Source organism: Paramisgurnus dabryanus, chromosome 20 (assembly GCF_030506205.2).
Source record: "Paramisgurnus dabryanus chromosome 20, PD_genome_1.1, whole genome shotgun sequence".
Lineage (NCBI taxonomy): Eukaryota > Metazoa > Chordata > Actinopteri > Cypriniformes > Cobitidae > Paramisgurnus > Paramisgurnus dabryanus.
Window position 1 is genome coordinate 10,792,858 of NC_133356.1, and position 25,306 is coordinate 10,818,163.

Genomic DNA, 25,306 nt, shown 5'->3' on the forward strand with positions numbered 1-25,306 from the left:
AGTTCAGGACAGTGGTTCTCAAACATTTTTTGCATGCCCCCCCTTTGTAGAGTGCATCCCTTAGGTGTAACAATCGTTTAGAATGTGAATCAAATAAAACATATTAAATTATACAATGTAGTGCTTTTATTTTCTGAGAATTACACAGAATTTATGATAAATGAATGTATTTTCTAACATGTCATAAAACTGGCCTCCTTAACGCCCCCGTTTGAGAACCACTTTAGGACAAACAACTTTATTTAATTAATAGCAGCAGTGATGGCAACATTTGTTACCTGACAGATAAAACTTTCTTTGTAAACTGTGGTACTGTACATCCCATTATTGTATTTGGAAAGATCTCAAAATTTGTGTAAACCTTTATTTAAGAAAAATCTGTAAAAAAACAAACTGCAAATAACAATTATAGAAAACTTTACAAGGTTTTCTGGGGTTGTTGCATAAAAATCAAAGTTATTGCACTTTTTACAAAATATGTAATATGATTATGAGTAAAAAAAGCAAAAATACAAAACACATGGATCAATCTTTAGGCTCAAACAATCTGGGTATTAAATGACACAACTGATATTTAACTTTATACCTTCTTATATAGACTACAGAATGCTAGTCCTATAATGTCTCATTTTCTCCAGTGAGAAACATAGAAAAAAGTAGTTTAAGACCAGCACATTTATGTTTAATGTAACAGATGCAGTGTGAATATACAAAAGTAGACCAAAACCATCACTTAATCCTCACATTTAAAAACGTTTCTGTCAAGTACTGAATGATGCAAAACAGCACAGGCATGAAGTCAAAAAGTGATTGTCTGTAAGCACAACAATAAACAAAATCTGCAACATTCAAATGTTGTCAGTGTAAACAAATAAATTAGTATTTACAATGTCTAGGTTCTGAAAGCATTGCAATAAACTAGACACAAACTTGATACTGAGTTGCAAGAGTCATATAAATAATTTACACAAGTTATTATGATACAGGCTTAATATAAACATCTTCATCTCACAGGTCTCTAAAACATGTATATGTCGATCAAACCCAAAGGCCCTGTTAAAAATGAGGGTTGTAGAAAAAGAAATATGTCATTCTGCACAATAGTTAAATACAAAGGAAATACAACATTTTGTGCAAGATTGGTAAAGCTGATAAAAGGCATTGGGAAATGAACGATGAATGTTTGTGATTCTGTTTCCTCGAAAGTTTGTGAAGAAATACAAAAATGAAACCCCAACTTTGACAAACTTGAATCATCAAAATTGCTTTCAATGATGTTTTCTAGTTTAAAACCATCTCTATGATTAAAATATAAATGTGCTGATGTTTGATGTTTTTCCTTAGGATCATTGTGGTTGGGATTTGGTTTCATTCCATCATTTTCCTTCAAAGTCTTTGGTTTTAAGTCAGATTGTTTATAAATGTGTAACTGTGCTAAAGTCTCTTAAAGCTTTCTTTTCTCTTCTTGTTCAGTTATCTGAAAGTTACAAAAAATAAATAAACTGTGGTTAGTGAATTCAATGGCATTCAACAACTGGCTTTGAGATGGCCTATAACATGCTTAAAGGTTACACCAGCCAAATATCAAAATTACCCCTTGATTTACTCATCCTCAAGCAATCCGAGATACATATGTCCGTCATCTTTCAGACGAATACATTTGGAATTATTATGTAAATGTCCTTGCTTTTTCAAGCTTTATAATGGTAAAAAAACAGGGATCACAGGCAATCCACAGGGTTCCAAGGGGTTAATAAAGGTCTTCTGTGGGTAATCGATGTAATTTGTAAGAAAAATATCCATATTTTAAACTTTATAAACTGTAATAACTACCTTCCAGTAAGGACATCATCTTGGACGGGATTCACAAGAGAGTTTTTGTGAGGGTTGGCTGCCATGGGCAACTTGCGCATTGACTCTCATGAATCGAGTCCAAGATGGTGTTGTACTGGACGCTAGATATTATGGTTTATAAAGTTAAAAATAGGGTTACTTTTCTTACAAAATCGCATTGATTACCTAAAAAATACCTTAATTCTGCAAAATATTGTACCTTTATTAACCCTTGAGTCTTGTGGATTACTGCTGTGAAGGATACTGTAGATGCACTTTTTGGGCTTCAAAGTCAGAAGTTGTTCCCTGATCCCTGTTTTCAACCATTATAAGCTTGGAAAATGTGTTTGTCTGAAAGATGATGGGATATGTGTTTCTCGGATTGCTTGAGGGTAAGTAAATCATGGGGTAATTTTGATATTTGGCTGGAGTCTTGCTTTAAGGAATCAGTGATTTAGAAAAAAACATTTAAGGTTTAACAGCTTTCACTGTCTATCTATATCAATAATACTTATACCACCGTTACAAAGATGTGTTTACGCGTGTCTGGAGGTCTGCGAATAACTGTGGGTTCACACCAGACGCAGGTGTAATGATTTGCGCAAGTAGATTACATACAAAGGGATTACAAAGACCCGATCAGACGTGACCTTGCGTGGGGCGATGCAAATGACGTGATATGGGTGGCGTGTTTGCCACGAAAACACGCGCTATTCGCCTCAAACGTGTCTTCGGCCAAGTTGAAAATATTCAACTCGAGCAAAAATTCCAAGTTAAATCCCGTGAGTAATCTAGAGCGAGTAACGCGATGCCCCGCGTTTGGTGTGTACGTAGCATAAGGCGTTTAGCGCGGTGCGGTAGATGTGAATCCGTTGAATTGACGTGCGAATGACGCTAATTGAGCTTTGCGCACAAGTTGAAAAATCTGAACTTTGACGAAAAAACTTGCCGCGTTAACCAATCAGGAGCTTGCTCTAGTAGTGACGTTATTACAGAAAGCGAGTGGAGTTGCAGAAGCCCCTCCCATGACGCGAATATCCGCAATGTCTCGATGACTAGAATTTCACGCACGGCTTTCACGCGCGAATGAAGCAAGGAAACTCAAACTGTTCAAGGGGCAAACTAGCAGCATTAGATGCCTCAAAACACGGCTGGTGTGAACCCACGGTAATGCTGCGTTCACACCAGCCATGGCAGAGGCATCAAGCCCAAGTGATTTCAATGTGAAGTCAATTGAAAGACGAGTTTACGCCCATCTGGAGGTCTCGTGGTGCGAATGAGGTGTTTAGCGTGGTAGACACGAATCTGCCTCATTCGCGCGTCTAGTTCGCGCAAATGAGGCAAATTCACACGCGAATGACGCGAATTGAGCGTTGCCGCGGGAAACGCGCAAGTTGAAAAATCTGAGCTTTGCCGGAAAATCTTACCGCATTAAGTGAGTAAACTCAAAATGTTTAAGCGTCCAACTACATGTGAATAGCGCGCTTTTGCCACCTCTACCGCATTCGGCGTGAATCCAGCATTAGAAAACACACATTTTTGTCAGCAGATGGTGTTGTAACAATAATGAAGGTCAAAAATCTAACATTGTTTTAAGGCCACTGAATAAGACACAATAGAGTTGAATAAGTAAGTAGCTAGTTTTCAAGGTCATTAAATGTTACAATATATCTACAGTATTATGCTAAAGTATCTAATGTAGTAAAAATACAAACAGAAATATTTAATGTTACAAGGTTTTAATAGTGCAAAAGTATCCAGTGTAATAAAAATAGAAATGATAATCTACCCACCTTGACATTCATACTTAAGATCAGAGAAGTAAACTAATTCTTGAGAGAACACAAAGAGTCCTAATCTCCCTCCTGCGTACGACTTATCATAAACAGAGCCCGAGTCCGCCATGATCTGTTTCCCTTCATAAACCACCACTCTGGAGAAAAACAACATTGATTTATTAACTCAACACACTTTTCAGAGGATTACTGTGGCTGTAGAGTAACATCTGCTACAGTAATCACCTAATGAAGCCGGTTTTGGGTCTGTGGATGAGATGCCACCTGTAGGCGGTGTAATCTTTCCAGCCGATGTTCTTAGGGTCGTGCCACAGCGTCCTGACCTGTCAGATCACATCACATACAGTGGTAAGGTTGCATAAAGGTTTGCATACAGTAACACATACAGATGATTACGCATACAGATGAGTATCGAGTGTTACCTGTCCAGGTGTATCCCCTGTGTGCCACAGGGCGTTACGCAGATGCTCCCCTGTGCCTGTGGTGGAGTTGACCACTTTCAGTGAAACCCCGGAGAAGCCAAGGGCTTTGGTCGGTTTGTCTTCCCAGTATGTCTGAGTAATCTGCTTCCACATAACCACATAGAATCGCCCGCTTGACTGGTAGCCAAAAACAAAGCCAGCGTAGTCATCATCTCTGTCGGTGTTGACGTAAAAAGTGCCACTGAAGTCCACTGCGCTAAACTCATCGAAACCTTTTGAGTAAATAAAACATAATTATTCAATGAAATGTAAAAGACAAGATGGGCTGTTGTTAATGCTATCATACTCACCCACAGCAATACCGGGGTCAGAATTGACAGTCTGAACCAACTCTTTGCCCTGATGCCTGACCACCCAGTTGGGATCCATCTGGGTAGTCCCTTTGGGATCCAAATGCACCATCTGAAACTTTCGGAAGTCGGTACTAGTGATGGCATTGTTCTCAGGGCAAACGTCCAAAATGTCTGGAACACTGTCGTTGTCGAAATCGTCTTTGCAGGCATCACCTCGTCCATCCCCTGTGGACAGGGGTTATTTTATCAATAAAAACAATTAGAAAAAAATCTTAGGTAGAAACTGGGCAAAGTGAGGTATTAACTCTTAGTAACTGCCTGCAAAATGTGAGACATCTGTTTTGACCATGGCTACACTTAAACATTGGTTCTCAAACTTTTTACTTCAAGCCCCCCTTGTTGCCCACAACAATATTTGAAGATCCCCAATATTTAAATTTTTTCCTACTAAAATAGCCAAAAGTTCTTTTTTTTTTTTTTTTGCAAGTTTTAGCTTTTAATGCTTATTTTGAATAATTTTAATTCATCTAGAGCCCCCCTTTGGAAATCTGCTAAGGCCCCCCCCTCCCGGTCCCTGGTTGAGAAACACTGCAGTAAAAACATTCACACTGTATATATGCAATAATGTCAATCTGTGCAAAAATAAAATATATGTGGCAGAGTATATTAAAGAAAAACATATAATAAAAATGCTACTAATAATAGATGATTGCTCTGAATAAAATTGCATAAATGTAAAGTTGGAAATGTGGTTGGTTTCAGGCCTAAGAAGTTTCATTTTTTGGTCTCCTGTAAGGCAGCACAACGGGAAGCGGTTACAAATCACTGCCAGTGTTACATTCCTGCCCAGATATTGTATGAAGTTTTGAATTTCTGTAAGTGGGACTGTGGGTTTGTCTCTGTGTGTTTCTTTCCATGGTGTGCAGAAATCTCTATTACTGTAGCTATTTTAAGGTACAAGCAACCACTTTTCATGCATTACTAATAGTTTACCATCAGAGTCAAGTTGGTCTTTGTTGGCCACCAGTCTGCAGTTGTCTTTTTCATCAGGGATTCCATCATTGTCATCGTCGAAATCGCAAGCATCTCCTTTGCCATCATTGTCGTGATCAGCCTGGTTGGCGTTGGGTATGTAAGGGCAGTTATCCAGATTGTTCTGATGGCCGTCTTCATCGATGTCTTGATTGTTGTCACACTCGTCACCAACTCGATCATTATCTAAATCTGCCTGTTAAACCATACCAATTACTTGAAATGATGCTGCATATTCATCACACCCCTAGAAACATGCAACTATAATTTGTTGGATTATTGATTCGATGAAAAACATATGGAGATTTATATAGCTAGGATCTGATGTACCTGCTCAGGGTTGTGCAATAGAGGACAGTTATCACATTGGTCACCCACTCCATCCTTATCTGTGTCCTTCTGGTCAATATTGTATACGTACGGGCAATTATCATCTTCATTCAGAACCCCTGAAACACATATGAATGATGTTAGCATTACACAAGAGATCTGATTACCAATGACTTATAAACCACCCTGACCTATAAATCAACCAATATCAGTCCTTCCAGAAAAATAGTATTTTTTTTGTGATAGTTGCAGGCAAAAATCCTTGATCTTGCTGAACGTTTTCTTAAAAAAATGTGATGGAATATGCAGGATATTTATGCAATTTTATGCTAAGAATTTGCGGGAACTTGCAAGCTGTTTTCAGCTTTTGCAGCTTTTCAGTGATGTTTCATGCACATAATTACGTCACTTCATAACGTTCCCATGGCAACAGAGGACATGGCTGGGCTTGTGTGAGGTAAATGCAACATTTTTCAACTTTCTGCACAGATATATGCGTTTTTTGCTACAAAAATGCGGGGATTATGAAATCATGCAAGCCCCGCATATTTTGCGCGGAAATCTGCAATTTATGCTGCGAAAGTGCGGCGTTTTTAAAAAAGTGCAGCCCCCACATAAATATGCAGACTTTGGCTGATTATGCGTTAAATCATGAACTTTCTAAGTCAATATCAAAGATATTACGGTTATATTTATATTATATAGGTAAAGGATGATTTTATGTATAAAATAGAAAAAAGATTTTAGCTGGGTTTTGCTTTGTAAGTATTTCTAGTGAATTTTGAGTACATTTTGTGTACAAAACAGTTCATTTCAATACTATTCTGTCAGTAATACTTTTGGGATATTATTTTACATTTACAGGAATGCATTTGGCAAACACTTTTATCCAAAGCAACTTACAATGGATTCAAGCTGTACATGTTTTTTTTTGTATGTGTATTCCCTAAGCATTAAACCTATAACCTTTGCATTGTTACATTTACATACATACATTCACTTTTTTCAGAGGGACATATGGTATACATATTCAGTATGTGTCTTGCCTGGGATTGAACCCATGACATTTTGCGCTGCTATGCATTTGTAATTTGTCGAACCGAAACTGAACATCGATTTGAGCAATGCTGATTTGGTGGTTGCTATGGAAACCAATCTCGCAGCTTCTCACCGTCTCCATCGATGTCCACCGCGCAGGCATCTCCCTCGCCATTACCGTCCGTGTCGATCTGAGCGGGGTTGTGCTCGTACGGGCAGTTATCACAGCGATCACCAACAAGGTCCTTGTCGTAATCGAACTGCCTGGGATTGTACAGTAGTGGACAGTTGTCCTAGAACACAACAGAAAGAATGAGCGTAGACATTTACAGTCACATCTTTACTGTAAAAAACATCGCAGATACACAAGCATATAATTATTAGGAACTTTACCACTTCATCCAAGATTCCATCATTATCATCATCTTTGTCACAGGCGTCTCCCTGACCATCTTTATCAAAGTCTTCTTGTCCTGAGTTTGGAAGGTTGGGACAATTGTCCTGCAAGTGATATTTTTGTTATGTTATCAGCCTTTTTGACATTTTGCGGGCACAGAAAGGACAGGAATTTTTGTTACAATACCTTCTTGCAGTGGTAGGATTGGTTGGCTCCACACACCAGGTTATGATTGGGCCAGCCGTCAAGGTCAGAGTCCTCACCACAGATGATGCCGTCACCGGCGTAGCCGATTTTACACTCGCATTTGTACATGGGGTTACTGAAGTGGCCCAGGTAGAGACACTCAGCAGACCTGTGGCAATTGTCGGTCTTGTCCTTACAGGGATTTTCTGGTTCACACACCTGCCGCGAGAAGAACGTACACACTTTATTTAACACAGACAAAACACACTTCTGAATGAATAGACAACTGTCAATAGTGCTTCAACAAACTCCATTATCTTTTACATACAGAAAATCTAGATGTTTAACCTCCTAAAGGGGGTTGCACACCGGATGCGCAGCTCAGCGCCGCACGGCACCATTCTAAAAATAACGAACACATTGTTTTCTATGAGTATACGCACACCAGCACCATCAGGTAGCGCCTGTCCGTGGCGCCCATCTATATTAAATAACATAGATTAAATAACATCATATTTGTCCCAAATCATTAGCGATTAACATTGGCTGCTAACGTATATTATGCATTTTGAAGTACACCCTATTTGACTAAGCTTGCGCTTGTTAATGTGCACTTCCGGTGTACGATACCTCAGAGTTGTCCTAGACGCGACTCGATGCGACGCTGAGCTGCACGTCCAGTGTGCGACCCCCTTAAGACCCGAGCTTTGGTTTGACTTTTTTCAGATTTCTTCCAGCTATTTTGGGGTTAGGAAGAGCCAATAAATATAATAACTAAATATTTTTTATTGAACAACTAGCAGTGTAAGTGTCCAACTGGTTCCAAGTACACAGAATTAAGTATTATGGTGCAAACAACAACAAAATGTGATGTCTACGTATGTCTTAGGAGGTTTCTGCTCTTTGTATATTAAATTTAACCCATCTGGGCAACCGGCAAAAAACGACAAAAAATAAAAAAAATTCTGTTATATGCATAATATTTGCACAATAGATTAAAAGAAAGTTTAAAGTTTTATTCATTTTAAATCTACCACTGGTGGAACCAAAAAACTTACCAATGTCAAAAAGTTTATTCTGAGATTTGTTGAAAAAAACCCCACAACCATTAACTTTATAATAATGATTCATTATTTGAGTATCCCAACTGTGCGAGGCAAATGTCAAAAAAACTAAAAGCGATCATTTTTCTACATTTTGATGGTCTCGGCTTCGAACAAACTGTGCGGTTTCTTTGAAAAGCTCAGTATCTCAGCTATGAAATATGCTGGAACTCTGAGACAATTTCTTTCAGCCTCTTTTTATTCTTTCAGCCCCAATTTATTACTCTAGGGCTCGGGATCAAAGCAAGGGAAGCTGGATGTCGGTGACAAACTTATTAGATTGGACGTTATGAAATCTTTGGGCAGAACAGCAAAATAGCGAGTTTTCCAAGAATTCTTCAAAACTGGTTCACCAGAGAGGAGTGGGAAGGGAGCCTGTGTGAAAGAGAGAGCCATATGGTTGGCCACCATTATGCATTCAAGCGGTAAGGGAATTTTTTACATGTAAAAGAGATACGGTTTCTCCAAGGTGCCTCACACTACACTTACAGTGTAGCGACAATCCCATTTCTATATAAATCTACATTAATTTTTCGCTATTTTTTATGTTTCTCCACACAGCTCTGTTTTAGATAATACTCCAAAGAAAACTGTTGTTGATCATTTCACATCCTGGTGTCAGGTGCTCACTTCTCGTCCACACAAGCTGTTTTTGGCCCGAATAAGTAGGATACATGAGATAATTAAAAGCCAGACCTTTGACTACAAAAGCCAGGGATTTAAACTTAATATTGCAATAATTGGTCCAATCTGCTCAAAGAAAGAATAACCGACCTGTTTATTTTGCTTGGCAGCCTCTACTCCCATTCCAAAAGGCTGATTGCCTTTGTATCTAGGAGGGCAAGGCAAACAGTGGAAACCCGGATCCGTGTTGACGCAGTTGACGCTGGATTCACCAAACTTAAAGCAGACGTCAGGCACCATGTCACACTACAGGACAGAAAACCCAAACAGTGTGTTAAAAATGTCTGAAATGTAGCATTTAGAAGATGTGTCTGTTATTAGGGTGGTCTGCATTTGAAACTATTCCAGTATAGATAAAATTTGGGAGCTATTGTTTCAAACATCTCTTTGTTCATTCTTATTACATCCTCATCTTTACCTCATTAACATCCTCACACAATGTTCCGTTACCACGGAAACCGACAGGGCAGGGCCCGCACTCCCACGAGCCATCGGGAAAGCTAGTGCAGTCAACGCCTCCAAAGCAAGGGTTAGAGAGACAACCATCTGATAAAGAAAAGAATGAGGCATGGGTGAGATATGACACTTTCGGTTTATGCATTTTCATGCTTTTTGTGGATCTAAAGTCAAATACATGGGGGGAAGGTTTGATATGTTACATGTAAGTACAGTAGTGTTTCTTATTAGTTACAGTATACCTACACTATAAGTATGTATGTGGTATTACCCAGTACTTATCTAGAGTTACATTGTAACTACCTAGTATGTACCAATGGTAAGTACATGGAAACCATGAATTTAATTACCATGTGGATACTCAAAAGTAAGTACCAGACATTTGTCTATAAGTACAACATATTTACCAAATATGTACAAGGTAAGTACACGTACTGTGAAATAAAGTGCCATTATTAATATTGACTGATTAAGGCCATGTCAAATATAGAAATTTATGTGAAATCTCATCATTAGATTATGAGACTTTAGTCTGAATTTTACAGACATGGTCACAGACATCTAGGTTAATATAAACCAATTGTTGGGTTTGTCATTATTTTATCTAGGGTGACCATACGTGCCGTTCTTCCCAGACGCGTCCTGGCCAGGATTTCGGTGCGTCTTCAGGAAGTCGTATTTGTTGACCGCATACGCCATTCAGTTAAAAACATAAGACATGCAATTGTAGTTTCATTCTTACCTTAAAATGCAACGGTTGCTTTTCTGTAATAATAATAATAATCCTCTATTACGTATGCGGTCGACAAATACGACTTCCGGAAGACGCACACGAAATCCTGACCAGGACGCGTCCGGGAAGAATGGCACGTATGGTCACCCTATTTTATCAAACAATGGGCTGAAACAATCCATAATTTTTGAGAATGTGCACCATCTGTATATACTGTAAAAACCATATAAAATTAAATAAAAGTATAGACATAAATAACATAGATTCACACAAATGGGAACAGAGAGCAAGAAAAGAGATCCCATAAGTAATGTCTCATTTGAACATACCCACAGGGCAGTCATGCTTGTTACAGGCTTCATTGTCCTTGAACTCTCCCGGACATTTTTTGCCGCCGTACTGTGGTCGAGGGCTGTTACACACACGAGTTCGAGTTCTTGTTCCTCCTCCACAGGTGGTGGAACAAATCGCCCAAGGAGACCACGGGCCCCAAGCTCCATCAACTAAATAAAGATGAGAGTTTAGTAGCGATCATAAACCGAGGTGTTCATGGAGACAAAAGTACGGCTCGCAGCACTCACTTGGACAAGGTTTGGCTTCACACTTTTGCGTCTCTCTCCCGATGCCCTCACAGTCCTTTCCTCCCATTTGAGGTACAGGGGCGTTACAATGGCGGATTCGTGTGATCTGCCCTTCTCCACATGTCACTGAACAAGAAGACCAGGGCGACCACAAACTCCAACCACCATCTTGACGGACTATAATGAAAGTGGAGAATTTAAGAGTTGTTTGCAAACATAATAAAACAAACAATATCTGCTTTCATTTGCACTTGATGTATTTATTCTAAATGATGATGTGGAATTGATTTAAACGTTATAAAATGTGACCCTAGACCACAAAACCATTCTTAAAGGGTTAGTTCATCCAAAAATGAAAATAATGCCATTAATGACTCACCCTCATGTCGTTCCAAACCCGTAAGACCTCCATTTATCTTCGGAACACAGTTTCAGATGTTTTATATTTAGTCCGAGAGCTTTCTGACCCTCCATTGAAAATCTATGTACGGTGTACTGTCCATGTCCAGAAAGGTAATAAAAACATCATCAAAGTAGTCCATGTGACATCAGTGGGTCAGTTAGAATTTGTTGAAGCATCAAAAATACATTTTGGCCCAAAATTAACAAAAATTACGACTTTATTCAGCATTGTCTTCTCTTTCTGGCCTGTTGTGAACGCAGTGTGGTGAACGCAGACTCACAGACCCAGAAGAGAAGACAATGCTGAATAAAGTCGTAATATGACCAAAATGTATTTTCGATGCTTCAACACATTCTAACTGACCCACTGATGTCACATTGACTACTTTGATGATGTTTTTATTACCTTTCTGGACATGGACAGTATACCGTACATAGATATTCAATGGAGGGTCAGAAAGCTCTCTGACTAAATCTAAAACAACTTAAACTGTGTTCTGAAAATAAATGCAGGTCTTACGGGTTTGGAGTCATTAAATTTTTACATGACATTATTTTCATTTTTGGATGAACTAACCCTTTAAGTAGCATGGGTATATTTTTAGCAATACCCAAAAATATGTTGTATGGGTCAAAATTATTGAATTTTCAAGGTAAAGATCATGTGCCATGAAGATATTTATATCAAAACTTGTATTTTGTGAGTAGATGCACTGCTAAGGACTGATTTCAGATTCCAGATTTTCAAAAGTTTTTCTTTTTCCTATCCTAACAAACCATACATCAATGGAAAGTTTATTTATTCAGTTTTCAGATGATGTATAAATCTCAATGTAAAAAAATTGACCCTTGTGACCATTACGCAGAGCTTTTCTATTTCTAAGGAAATCCGTGGAGCTTTTTTTGCAAAGTGGTAACTTTAACACAGGCGGCTTGTCCATTGCTGTCCAAGACACCAGCTGGTAACATTTGTCAGTTATAAAAAAAACATTTTAGGCAGCCGTTAAGCCAGAGTTAGCAGAGCGATTTCGCATCGGTACACCACAAAGAGCCACATGCCGTTCATTAAAACCTCACAGAGAATAAGTAACACCAGTACACTCGTCTCTCCGAGGAATTTATCTATTAGCACATGCGTCATAAATATTTACAACAGATGAGAAAAAACATCCGTATTTTTGCAAAAATTCATATGTTTGCCACAAAATTAGGTCAATATCATGTTGCGGCACTCCTCAAGGCTATGGAAAGCCTTTGAATCAATGATTCGTGCTTGATCCACGTCGAAAGCTCATAAACAACTTAACCTATAGCCTTTAAAGGGCATTTCTTTGTCTGTTCACATACAGTAGATTCAGGGAATCTGCATGGAAATAAACAGACTGCCACAGTCTGGCTGAACTGCTTCATTTTTCTTCATTTTTATTATCTGTTTAGATGTGTGACAGCTGTATTTCAGACCGCTCTTCTTTAAACACAGACTCTTTCACCGTTCCCTACAAAGACCCTATAAATAAAAGTATTGTTTTTATTATTACAATTATCTGTAATAGTAAGAATGTGGTGGGGGAAATCAATTACAGAGGATTGCGATATTTATCCTAACAATTCTGTTTCAGCAGTTTCATGCCAATAATAATATTCATATTTTGAGAAAGAGGAATTCTCCACCAAGCCTGTGGGAAGCCGACACGTACCACGCTCCTTTTTAGCTCAGATATGAGCAGTGCTTTAGCAGTGTAATGGGTTTTAACAGAGGGAACACAGAATATATAACAAAATATCTATACCTTGCAATGCATTGTAAGTCGCTTTGGATAAAACTGTCTGCCAAAATGCATAAATGTACTGTTATATCAGGTCAATGCACACGTATTATTTCTATTTGAAAAGGATAAAAAGCACCAAGGTCCGATGCAGCCGACAAATAAGAGTAAAATATTACAATATACCTGAAAAACTAGACATAAGAAATTGCAATATCATATGTGACCCTGTGTGTGAAATCTAGGCTAAAAGGTCATAATCTATTTATGAGATTAGGAGCATCAAATTTGATTTCATGACCATTGATTTCACTTTAATTTCAATCTTGACCTCACATATATTCAATATTAAAGAAATCAAGATTATATTTTCACAGAATACTCTTTTAACAATAAATGACTGCTCTGGCTTTTCACAGACAGGGTCAAAATGTTATGACCTGATATCAGATTATTGATCTAGGCTTATTACAACAAGTAAGGAAACACATTTAAGGATTAAAAATCAATATCACTCAAAACTTTGGATGTATGTTTTTATCAAAGAAATTCTGTAACACTTTACTTGGGGTGTTCATAAGACTGACATGACACCTTCATAATCATGACATGACACGTGTCATGAACATGAAGGATATTTTATGCACGTTTATGACAACTGTCATTAAGTGTAATTTGTTCAATTGTGTCAATCTAAAGATGACATTGTTTGAAATGTGTTTGTTATGACAACTTGACATAAACCAATACATCATAACCTGTCATACATTTGTCATGAACATGACATAGCAGAATAATTATCAAACTTATAAAACTACCTAGATTTATGGATTAACATTACATTAAACTGTCATTTAAATGTAATTAAGTGTTAATACTGTCAAATTTTAAATACCTTAACATAATGCAAAAGACATGTCAAAATATTAACTTTAGGTATATTTTAATTTTAATTATTATTATTATTATTATTGAATGATTGATTTTATTTGATAAACACATGGAAAAACTTTTAAAAAAACATTATGAACTTAAGAATATTCATGACGGTGTTATAAAACTATTTGACGGAGTATTAACACTTGATGACATTTAAATGACAGATTATATTTGTACCACTGTAGTTGAGTTTAAGAAAAATCTTCATGACTCTGTCATAAAACTATTTGACAGAGTATTAACACTTGATGACATTTTAATGACAAATTATATTTGTACCACTTTAGTTGAGGTCAAGAAAAATATTCATGACAAATTATACTTGTACCATTGAGTTGAGGTCAAGAAAAATATTCATGATGCTGTTATAAAACTATATTACAGAGTATTAACACTTAATGACATTTTAATGACAAATTATACTTGTACCATTGAGTTGAGGTCAAGAAAAATATTCATGATGCTGTTATAAAACTATATTACAGAGTATTAACACTTAATGACATTTTAATGACAAATTATACTTGTACCATTGAGTTGAGGTCAAGAAAAATATTCATGATGCTGTTATAAAACTATATTACAGAGTATTAACACTTAATGACATTTTAATGACAAATTATACTTGTACCACTGTAGTTGAGGTCAAGAAAAATATTCATGATGCTGTTATAAAACTATTTGACAGAGTATTAACACTTAATGACATTTTAATGACAGATTATATTTGTACCACTGCAGTTGAGGTCAAGAAAAATATTCATGATGCTGTTATAAAACTATTTGACACAGTATTAACACTTGATGACATTTTAATGACAAATTATATTTGTACCGCTTTAGTTGAGGTCAAGAAAAATATTCATGATGCTGTTATAAAGCTATATTACAGAGTATTAACACTTAATGACATTTTAATGACAAATTATACTTGTACCATTGAGTTGAGGTCAAGAAAAATATCCATGATGCTGTTATAAAACTATATGACAAAGCATTAACACTAAATGACATTTTAATGACATATTCAATTTGTATCACTGGTAAAAAGCGTTCAGTTATGTTGTTTTGGTAATGTCAAGTTGTCATTACAAAGGCATCTCAAAAAATGTAATCTTTGCAATAAAAATGACATAATTGAACAAATGACAGTCATAAATGTGCATAAAACCTCCCTCATGTTCATAGAACAGTGTCATGTCATGTCATGATTATGAATGTGTCCTGTCAGTCTTATAAACACCCTTTTAAGTAAAGTGTTACCAGAAATTCATGTAAGACTTCATGGACCAAACAGAATCAGACAGGAAGGGCCATCAAAATGACTATAGATGACCAAACAACAGGTGTGTACAGGAAGCAAAGACTCACCACGACTGTCACATTTCCCCAGACTGCATCTGCGGGTTTGGATGGACGGACCGCTGCAGGTGTTACTGGTGGCATCACATGACCTTCCTCTTTGCTGGGTGCCCGTTCCACACGTCACCGTACACTCTGTCCATTCTGACCAAGGGGACCAGCCATCTTCACTGTCTTTAGCTGTAAACACATAAACCCAAAACGCACAGGCATTTTTAGTGCTGGCAACATGAAATGTTACCTAGTTTTGACCTCACCACCACAATCAGGGTGCTTCTCATTGCCTGTATATTTAAAGAGGAAAGGCAACGTATACTTTGCCTTTGAAGTTTTGAAACTGTAGTTACTGTACATATGACATCATCTTTCGAGACCCACTTCAGAGGATGGGAATATTCAGTGATGCTTGTAACTCATGGCTAGTAAAATTGTGTTAAAACAGTTATGTATATTAAAACTTTACATTGGAGGCACCACAATGGCTTGAGGTTATCTAGACGGCAGTGTGACAGCTGTGCGGCATATAAGAATGTGTACTTTAATGTTTTATTAAGCTGTAAAATTGAGGGTACGATTTGGCAACTTCTGTTACTTTATTGTTCAATTAACTTTTAATGGGATTGGCTGTTTAAGAGCGGTGAAAAATTTCACACATGCAGTGATGTTAATATCATAAATATCACAAAAGAGGCCTTTGATGTAATGATTAGAAGTTGTTTAAAGACCCTATGACATCAACATTTTTGTATCATATTGTCCATGTCGGTTAGCTTCCAGGCCATTTACAAAATATGAAGAGCTCAAATGCAAAAGCCTAAATGCTACTCTCTCAAAAATGAGATAATCTTATTAACCGAATGCTCTCTTCACTTATTATACGTCCATCAAATACTTTCTCTTCAAATCCACTAGATCCCGGCCTCAGGTTATTTAGATATACAGCTTTGTTGGCAGAATAAATTAAACGGCACAACTATTTTTCAGCAAAGTCCTCTAAATGCATGGAAGAATGACGGTGCGTGTACGTCAAGATGCAAGTGCTTTTACCTGGTTAAAGGATATATTAGGCAATTGACAACATTTTTTAGCCTTTTAGTTTTACCTTTGCCAGTTAGGACAGTGAAGAGTGACTTGGAGACTTATTGGGATGTGGAGCTTTTGCACGTACTTAGAGGTTTTTGCAATGAAAGACAGTCAAATTTGTTACATTTGTGAAAATAAGGCATTTCAGTTAATGACTAATAAACTTTTCATTGCCATTAAAATTAAATTACTGAACCTAAACATGTCTTTCTTCATTTGCTAGTGTACTTCTAAAAATTGTCAAATTTAACTTATATATACTGTATATATTCATATTCATATAACTCCCTAAAAATGGTTTTTCATGCACTTAAAATTATTTCCCAATGAATGTCCTACCCTTAGTCCCCACATATCACCAAGGGAAGAGATATAGTTTCAGTTTGCACTGTGTGATGGAGATATAGAGTGACTAAATGTGTGTCAAGAACTCACGCAGGCACACCGGGCAGCACTCTCCATCCAGGAAAGTCGGGCTGGCACAGGCTACTGGAGGACATGTGATCTGATGGCACACAATCTTTGATTCCTGCAGAACGAAGCCATAAAACATAAAGACGGACCATTCAGAATATTAAGCAGATCGTTTTCTCTTCCATTCATCAGTTCTTCCTACCTGACAGGTGCACTTAGTACAGCTGTCCACAACCCAGTCCTCCTTATCCTCAAAGAGACGGCCATCTTGCCAACACATGCGCTTGTCTTTGATGTTCTTCATGTTCCCCAGGACCTCCTTCATCACGGTGTTCTCCTCATTCTAGCCGACAGACGCACAGCAAGACAGACAGATGGACACAACATTTTAAGACGAGGTCAATATGCTGTCAATGCTATCAACGTATACAGTATGGTGTAAAACATGCAGTTGTGAACTCTTATTACATTCCGCTATATCTACATATAGTTTCATACCTAAATTTCAGAAATTTGGCTGTACCTTTCACACTATAGACTGATGAGGGGTGCACATATAGTCAAAGGGAATCCACCCCTACCTAAACCAAAACTATTAATCACTTCCTTATCTTTACTGAGCCCCTTCTTACATGTTAGGACACTATGCCGTGTGTTATTTGCACATTAACTTCCCTAAAGTCAATTTAACAAATTAAATTGATCATTTGATCCCACTGTGTCCATCTGTCTTGGCACAGTCAACATCATACTACATTAATAATTCTTATGTTAATTTTTTAATTATAAGTGTTTAAAGAGTTTCCAAAAAAAAACTTTGATATTTAACCTACTGAAGACCTACACCAAGTCTCATGAACTAGAAAAGTGCGAGCTCTGAGAAGTATTAGCAAAAGAATTTCACACCATCCTCCAAATTTTAATCCATTTGTGCTCGAGACAGAGAAGCAAAGAGAATAGGGTCAGGGAAAAGGAAAACATGAAGAAAATGAAAGAGGGGAAAGTATGATTTCAATTGCCAAACAACAGGAAAAAGTGGAACACAAGTCAGTCCGTTCTGATGAATTAATCTGTGAATGTGTGTGTGTGTATGAGAACATAAATTTCAGGCAGTAGCTATGAAGGCTCTGAAACAGAACACCATACGGTCTGGAAGAGCCTCAGGGACCCGCAGCATCCAACGGCTGGATTTCCTAGAGATTATGCCCAGACTCCCTCATTGCTGGGAAGCTCCCAGAGGAGGATAAAGAGGCTGTTTAAACACTGCCAGACACGATTCGGTTCCTATTCACACTTCCTATCTCCCTCTAAAACAAACCATAAAACCCAAGCCCACATTTTCCCGTTTTCCACTGCCTCTTTTCCATTTTTCCTTTAATGGTTCTATGTATTCTTTCTTTTTCAATTGAAGCAGCTTAATCCAATTTTTAATCTGTAATAAAATTCTCTGAATCACAGACTGGCCATCAACCAGCCAACACAAAAACACAGGCTCACAACCCACACAAATACACACACAGCAAAGCTTTAATTTTATTATATGCATCTATTTGGTCGTTAAGTGTTGTTAGTGAGGCTGGTTTAAGACTTACATTGTTATGAGCTGCACTGCGCAATGTCAAATTTCTTAGAAGAAGAAGGAAGGAAAATACTTGGCATAACTTGTTTCTGGAATATGGGGTTGAATTTTATGGTGACCCCCACCATATACAAAGAACAAATAAGATAATAAACAATAATGAGTTCTCTCTTTAAGGAAAAAACTTTACCACTTTCTGTAAGCCATCGATGAGGTTGCCCACGACGATACGGAGACCTTTGAGTTCCTGGAACATGGTGCTGAGCTCCTCACATGAACGCTCACACATTTCCGAGGCCAACTTCTCCTTCTGTCCAATGAAGTTGCTGGAGATGGATGTACCCACAGACACAGGCTCTGTACTTTCATTTACCACATTTACTTCCTCTGAAAGAGAAAAGAAAGCAGCTGGTCATTGTGTCAGTAATCTACATGGTACCGTCTGCTGTGTGGTTACCATCATTTATCAAAATATCTTCTTATGTGTACAGCAGAATATAGAAACTCATACAAAATGTGATGACAGAATCGACATTCTTGGGTGAAAGAGCTGGCATATACACTTTATTTATAATTAGCTGGTACATATGAATGAATTAAGCTTTTAAAGTGAATTCTTAAAAAATTACAACACAGTTTCACTGCAATTCATGTTATAGTAACGAAAATTTTTATTAATTTATTTGTGTTTGCTGACAAGAATTTCCGCAGTTTTTCGTGTCTATGGAGACGAATGTCTTGTTCGCCCTTCCCAGCACAAATTTCTATCAATAGCTGTTCGTGTCTGTGCCACGACTTTCTTTATCGTGTAATTTTATATTTTTTCTATTCGTTCTTTCCTATTTTTAAATCATTGTCCCTTGGGGTTAGGGTTAGATTCGGGGTTTGCGTTAGGATGTAATTTTATGCATTGGTTTCTACATGTTTTTCGTCCGCTTTTAAAACTATTCTCGTCTGGAGTTGGGGTTTAGGTTAGGAAGTCGCAGAAAGTGATTCTAGCCCAAACCTCAAGCGACAATAATCAAAAAAATAGAAAACAACGATGAGAAAACATAATATAAAATGACACAAGAAAGTCGTGCCACAGACATGAACAGCCATTGATAGAAATTGGTGCTGGGAAGGACGAAAAAGACATCAGTCTCCAGAGAAACAAAAATTGTAAATAATTAATTAATAAATTAATAAAAATTTTCATTACTATAGACGGTTTCAGCAGTAACAGCATAACAAGCGGCTGTCGTGGTCTGCACGTAACTTCCGGTAAACTCCGCTAAGAATAAATAACGACAAAGTTCTTTAAACATAGTTTACAACAAGAAAAAAAACAACACATACCTAGGAAACCAAAACATTTGTTATTTTCGACAAGGCATTTGTTCAAGAGATCAGTTTAGCAACTAGTCAGACCGTTAAAAAACGAAACCGGAAGTAAAGGTCGGATCCAGACGTGTATCGCGTCAGCGCACGTGTGTCCGATGAAACCGTCTATAACACGACTTGCCATGATACTGGGTTGGGCCTTACAGAATACAAAAAAAAAATAGAAACAGGTCTTCCATTGATTGGACAAACAGACAATCCCAACCCAAATTTACGCCATTGGTTCACGCCAGGATACTAAGCTTCTAAAAGATAACTTCTAGTGCATTTTAAGCAGGGATAAGAGACATTTAGGAGTATTTTAAAATTACAGACTTTGGCTTTAACAGATTTGTAAAGGATATTTCACACCCCACACCTTCTGCCGTATAAATCTTTCCCAAATCGCACCCTTCTGACTTAAATATAATGAATATGCAGAAGCTACCCAGAGGCAACATTTAAAGAACGAAAGTGATTTTTCAAAACTTGTCTAGGAAAAGAAAGGAGTGCTGGAGAGATACGCAACAGCCGAGGAATGCTGTCCATGCTAAAACTCCCTTTAGATATCTGGAGCCATTTGGGGTCATTCGTATAAATTTTCTCCAGATTATTGGAAGACAGGAGACAGTAAATCAGTGAGCCATGCTGTTACCTTCGGAGGTCTCTTTGAGATTCATGCATGGTTTGCAGTTTTTAAAAACTGTTGAACTCGTTCAAATCACTCAGGGGTTTCAGTCATTGCTGGGAAAAAAAATGTGTGTGTGTATGTGTATGTCTTTCTAGACAGGCTTTTGTGCAGCTCAGCTTAACTTTTATTCAGTAATACGTGGCAGTCCCAAACTGGGGCACTGGTGAGTTTATAGGGACCTCTGCATTGGCATCCATTTTTTCAGCAGTTGGCATGCATTCATGTTGGCAATGAATATGGAAGGCTTTTTTGACTGTGCATGTCCTATGCATACTCATTCAATTATAATTAAAAATAATAGTGGTACAAAAACTCTCACACTTGCAAAACTCACACAAGGCTCAGCTTTGTCATGGTCTAAATGTGCTTATTTCAGCACAAACATCTCTCAGCTCCACGGATTTGATTATTTATTGGTCAAATAGACTTTCCAAGTACTCTTCTCTGCATGAGAGTGCAACCATGAAAGCGCAAAACATCTTAAACTGTATGAAGCTTTAGGTATAAACGCCAGCTCCACCAACCAACTCATGATCTCACCCTTTGTGTGTGTGTGTATACAATGTATGTGCTATTTTTTCCACATCGCCTAAAAGTCATGTTAAACCTCGCCGGTGTATATTACCTTGACAGTTTTTAACTTCTTCATGGCATGTGCACATTGGTTGACCCTTACAACACTAAACTAACACGAGCATTTCCCATAAACATGAGGTAATACAGTCAGAAATTTCCACAGTTCTGATCTGCAGATTTTGTGACCCACTTAGGTGAAAGCCAAAGGAGCCTCGAATAAAACCTGAATCAAACGGAAAACATATCAACCCTCTTAAAACAAATTTGATCTTCAACTCCAGAGCAAAATTCCACAAGAGCTCCTGCAACTTGGAACGCTCGGAGTTCCATACATTATAAAAGCATATTCCCTGTAACATTACTCTCACACAAAATCAAGCCAAAGCTCATGGAAAGCAGACGCTGCAGGTAAACTCTCTCGAGCTGTTTTGCAATGCTAAAACCGATTGACATTAGTTTATAGCCATAGTTTATTATTTTTAAATATATGAATTATTAAATCTTACCAGGTTTGGCGATCTCACATCCTTTCTGTCTCAGGATATCATCTACCGGTGTGTCAAAAAGGAACTGTACATTTTGTAGTAAACCCTGGAGGATGATATGGAGATTATAACTTTACAGGTCCATTGCAATGCCAAACTGTGTGGATTTACATGATCTTTTTCTTAAATCAATTTACAGGCACTGCAACAATGGAGAATATGCACAATATCAAGGCTGAATCATCTGGGTACCTTCAGGTGTCAAAGTCAACCATAAGCAACTTACAAGTCAACTAGTTAAAAATGACAAGGCTTTACATTTATTTTATATTTTCATCAATAATTTGCACGATTATATTGTTAATATAGAAAAAAAACACTCAAATACTTTTTCGAACAGCCAAACTCTCTCTCTCTCTCATTCTCTCTCTCTCTCTCTCTCTCTCTCTCTCTCTCTTTCTATGCAAAATCAATATGCATGAAAACCCACAGTTTTATGCTTAGGCGTAAATAAATATGATGTTCATGCAAAGTACAGGTCCTACCCTGAAGTGGTTTTCCCTGATAGATCCCTTGGCCACATACATCTGACTGCCCTCTGGCTGCAGGTGCTCGTAGAAAGGCTCATCCAGGATCACACTGTCAATGAGGCTACAGCCTACGTAGAGGTGAGCGTTTTCTCCATGAACGTACAGCGTGATGTTTTTCCATTGTGAATCGGACAAGTCCACATCTTCGAAGGACACAACATGCTGAGATCCCTTAACTAAGTAGATCAGATCCAGCGTGTTGGCACGACCGTTGGACAGAATCTCAAACTGTCTGCTCCCACTCGAGTTCTCCAAGCCAATCAGGGTTCCCCTGGAGCCCTTATCCTGTCGCATAGTGGCCACAAACACAAACCCCTCATTGTTTTGGATCTGCTTTAGGATCTGATGGAGGTTTGTAATTTTCACAGCAGGGACGTGGTCAAAACGAATGAAACGGTACGCTGGAGAGTTCCAGTCGTGGCCCTTGAAGAGCTTGGCACCGATCGTCTTTCGACTGATGCCGCTGATTTTGAAAAGGTCGAAGGCAGATTCATCTTCCACATGGTCATCTTTGAATTAGTCAACACAGGAATTGATTTGAGCAAAGGAATGATTCAGTGGATTCAAATAAAGTGCAGATGCTTACATGAGAACGCAAAATATATTTAATGAGATGATTATGCAAGACCATTAAAGATTTTCAGGAAAATCTTGCATCATCAGGTTTGGAGCTTTTTTTGCATTGTGTACCATAGAGACTCTTTGTTAAGGAATCAAACACAGATGTTTTCTTGGAAGCACAGAGATGAGTAAACTTGATTCGTGTGAAATGTATGAAATCAAATAAACATCTTAAACAACTAAAATTATGCTTATGAGCTACATATTTATCAGCTATTTAGGAACAGGTGTGCATCGTGAATTTACCTTGAGGTAGCGCACTGATGCAAAGCACCAGCATCAACAGCAAGCAAAGACTTCTCCTGAGTATCATAACGCCTTCAAAATACACAAAATAAAATCAAACTCTGAATAAAGAACCATCACTATGCTCAAAAAAAGAAATAAATCAAATTATATGCAAATTTGACCTCCAAAAACGCATAATAACAAACAAACAATGTTTTATTATAGTGGTCTATAATAAAATTAAAATCACTAATTATAACAGTCTAACAAAATAAAGACATTTATCACGTCTAATCTGTAAAGCACAACCTTTGTAGAATATTCTCATGAAAAAAAAAACATTCAAATAAATAAATAAATAAATAAGTTCAAACGAACAAAATAATGTAAAAAAAATATTTAAATAGCTATTCACAGATAATCCAAGCCTTTACCTGTTGTAATGTGCAATCCAAATAAGAAACGAATATTTTATTTCCTTTATGCTGCCAAAAATGATGCCCCAAAACTAAAATCCACAGCTAACATCCACCGGCTCGCGACTGTGGGTTCAGTGGCGCTTGAGATCTGGACAGAAGTCCTATATACGGTTCAAGACGAACATGTCAGTCAGTCTGTTTCGGATATAAATCTGGCCCGGCTGAGGGGGCTGAATTACATGATTCCCATCCTATAATGTCATATGCCGGTAGCCTACCAGTGCTGTAGCACTGAAAACTCCCGCCCTCCCCTACTGTGAGTTCTTCAAGTCCAAATCTCAACTCAGAGTCTCGGGGAGGAGGAACGCTGAGGAGAGATGAGAAGATGCGGAGGATTGCGCAAGATGCGCGCGATCTGATCTGAGGTGCGAACGTGCGAGAGATGCTTAAAGCCTCGAGCACAACCAACCACTCAGTCTTAGTTTCCTTTTGTTTAATAAGTTCATGTCTTGGTAAATTGTAACCTCTCTAAAACCAGTATGATGATATTTGCATTGCTTTAGAATATATCACATTTAAGTGCTTATAATGTAACTTTAAACCTGTTTTAACCGGTTTATTGGACATTATGAACACATTTCTTATGCAAGCTTTATGGAAAGCATTGTTGCATTACGTGTTTTGACAAAGTGACACAGACATGCATGCACGCACGCACGCGCGCGCGCACGTACAACGCTGAAAATAATGTAACATAGTAGGCAAATACCTGGATGATTTACAGCTTCCCCAAAGATTTCTCATTAGCCTACCCTTACAAAAATGTCAATGTTTTTAGTTTTAACAGTATAAGCCATGGTTAATTTTTGAAAGGAAATAGACACTTTTCTATTCCATGATGCCACACAAGCTGAAGATATAATATATGCAAGTGTTAAGTGACCAAGATCTACATTTCTTGTGGTTAAATTGCATACATGTTTATGCAACCCTGTATCACGAAATTAATTTTTAGTAGGCTACGTCATATGAACATACAGGTCACATAAATATGAAAACATGGCGGCTGTAGTATGCATACTGCACCCAAACCAGTAAGAACTGTAGTAGCATACTTCATTTAATGCATTATGTACTCTCACAGTATGTGATTTCGAAGGTTGAAGGGATTGAACATGAAATAATTTACGTATGTTATGCTGCCATGGAGTCAAGAAAGAATCCAGTTTCTGCTTCCTGCATCCCACCTCATATAATAACTCATATATTTCACTATGGGAAACATCAACAGCCTTGATTTAGGAGTTTGTGTGGTTTAAAACATAACCAGCTTTTAGATTTAAATGACATCATACAAATATATTATTTTGCCTGAACGGCACGTATTGTTTTCTACAAGGATCAACAGACAAACTGTAGACCATGCGATGTCATCTGGGTTCATAAACTAACAAGACACACATAACTCTCCGTGTCAGATTTAGAGACACAAGCAAAGATATTGCGTGACAAGAGTTTTTCTGTGATAAAATTGTTTTGTCCTAGATATTGTGCTCTTTCTGAAAAGACTTATTGTAAAAAACGGAGCTAATTCACAAAGCCCATTTTGCCTTTTACAGTCCGTCACCGTGGCCCTATAGAGAGTCATATTTCACCCAGGGCTGAGTAAACATACACCTTATCAAAACACCTGAGCTGACATAATAAAGGTAAATTTGATTGACATTATTTTTTGTCTGAAATTTTCCCTCCATTTCCATATGTTTTGTCTAATATGGGTTTCTTTATTGAACCATACAGTCAGGAATGATTCTTCTATAGCATCATGTAGCTTAGAGAAACTCA

General features: G+C 37.7%; 1 protein-coding gene across 1 annotated transcript; it reads right to left on the reverse strand.

Annotated features, from left to right (window-relative positions):
• Positions 1–350: 350 nt before the first annotated feature.
• Positions 351–23,747, reverse strand: thbs2a (thrombospondin 2a). Its single transcript, XM_065296404.2, has 22 exons — positions 23,477–23,747; positions 23,061–23,132; positions 22,149–22,702; positions 21,625–21,709; positions 18,680–18,876; positions 17,113–17,253; positions 16,932–17,025; positions 15,423–15,593; positions 10,945–11,121; positions 10,693–10,866; positions 9,593–9,720; positions 9,265–9,420; positions 7,388–7,606; positions 7,198–7,305; positions 6,938–7,097; positions 5,767–5,885; positions 5,398–5,632; positions 4,402–4,629; positions 4,052–4,323; positions 3,855–3,952; positions 3,627–3,766; positions 351–1,477 (listed from the first exon to the last, which is right to left on the reverse strand). The coding sequence occupies exons 2-22, from the start codon at positions 23,125–23,127 to the stop codon at positions 1,470–1,472; spliced, it is 3,531 nt and encodes a 1,176-aa protein (XP_065152476.1). The 5' UTR covers positions 23,128–23,132; positions 23,477–23,747; the 3' UTR covers positions 351–1,469.
• Positions 23,748–25,306: the final 1,559 nt, after the last annotated feature.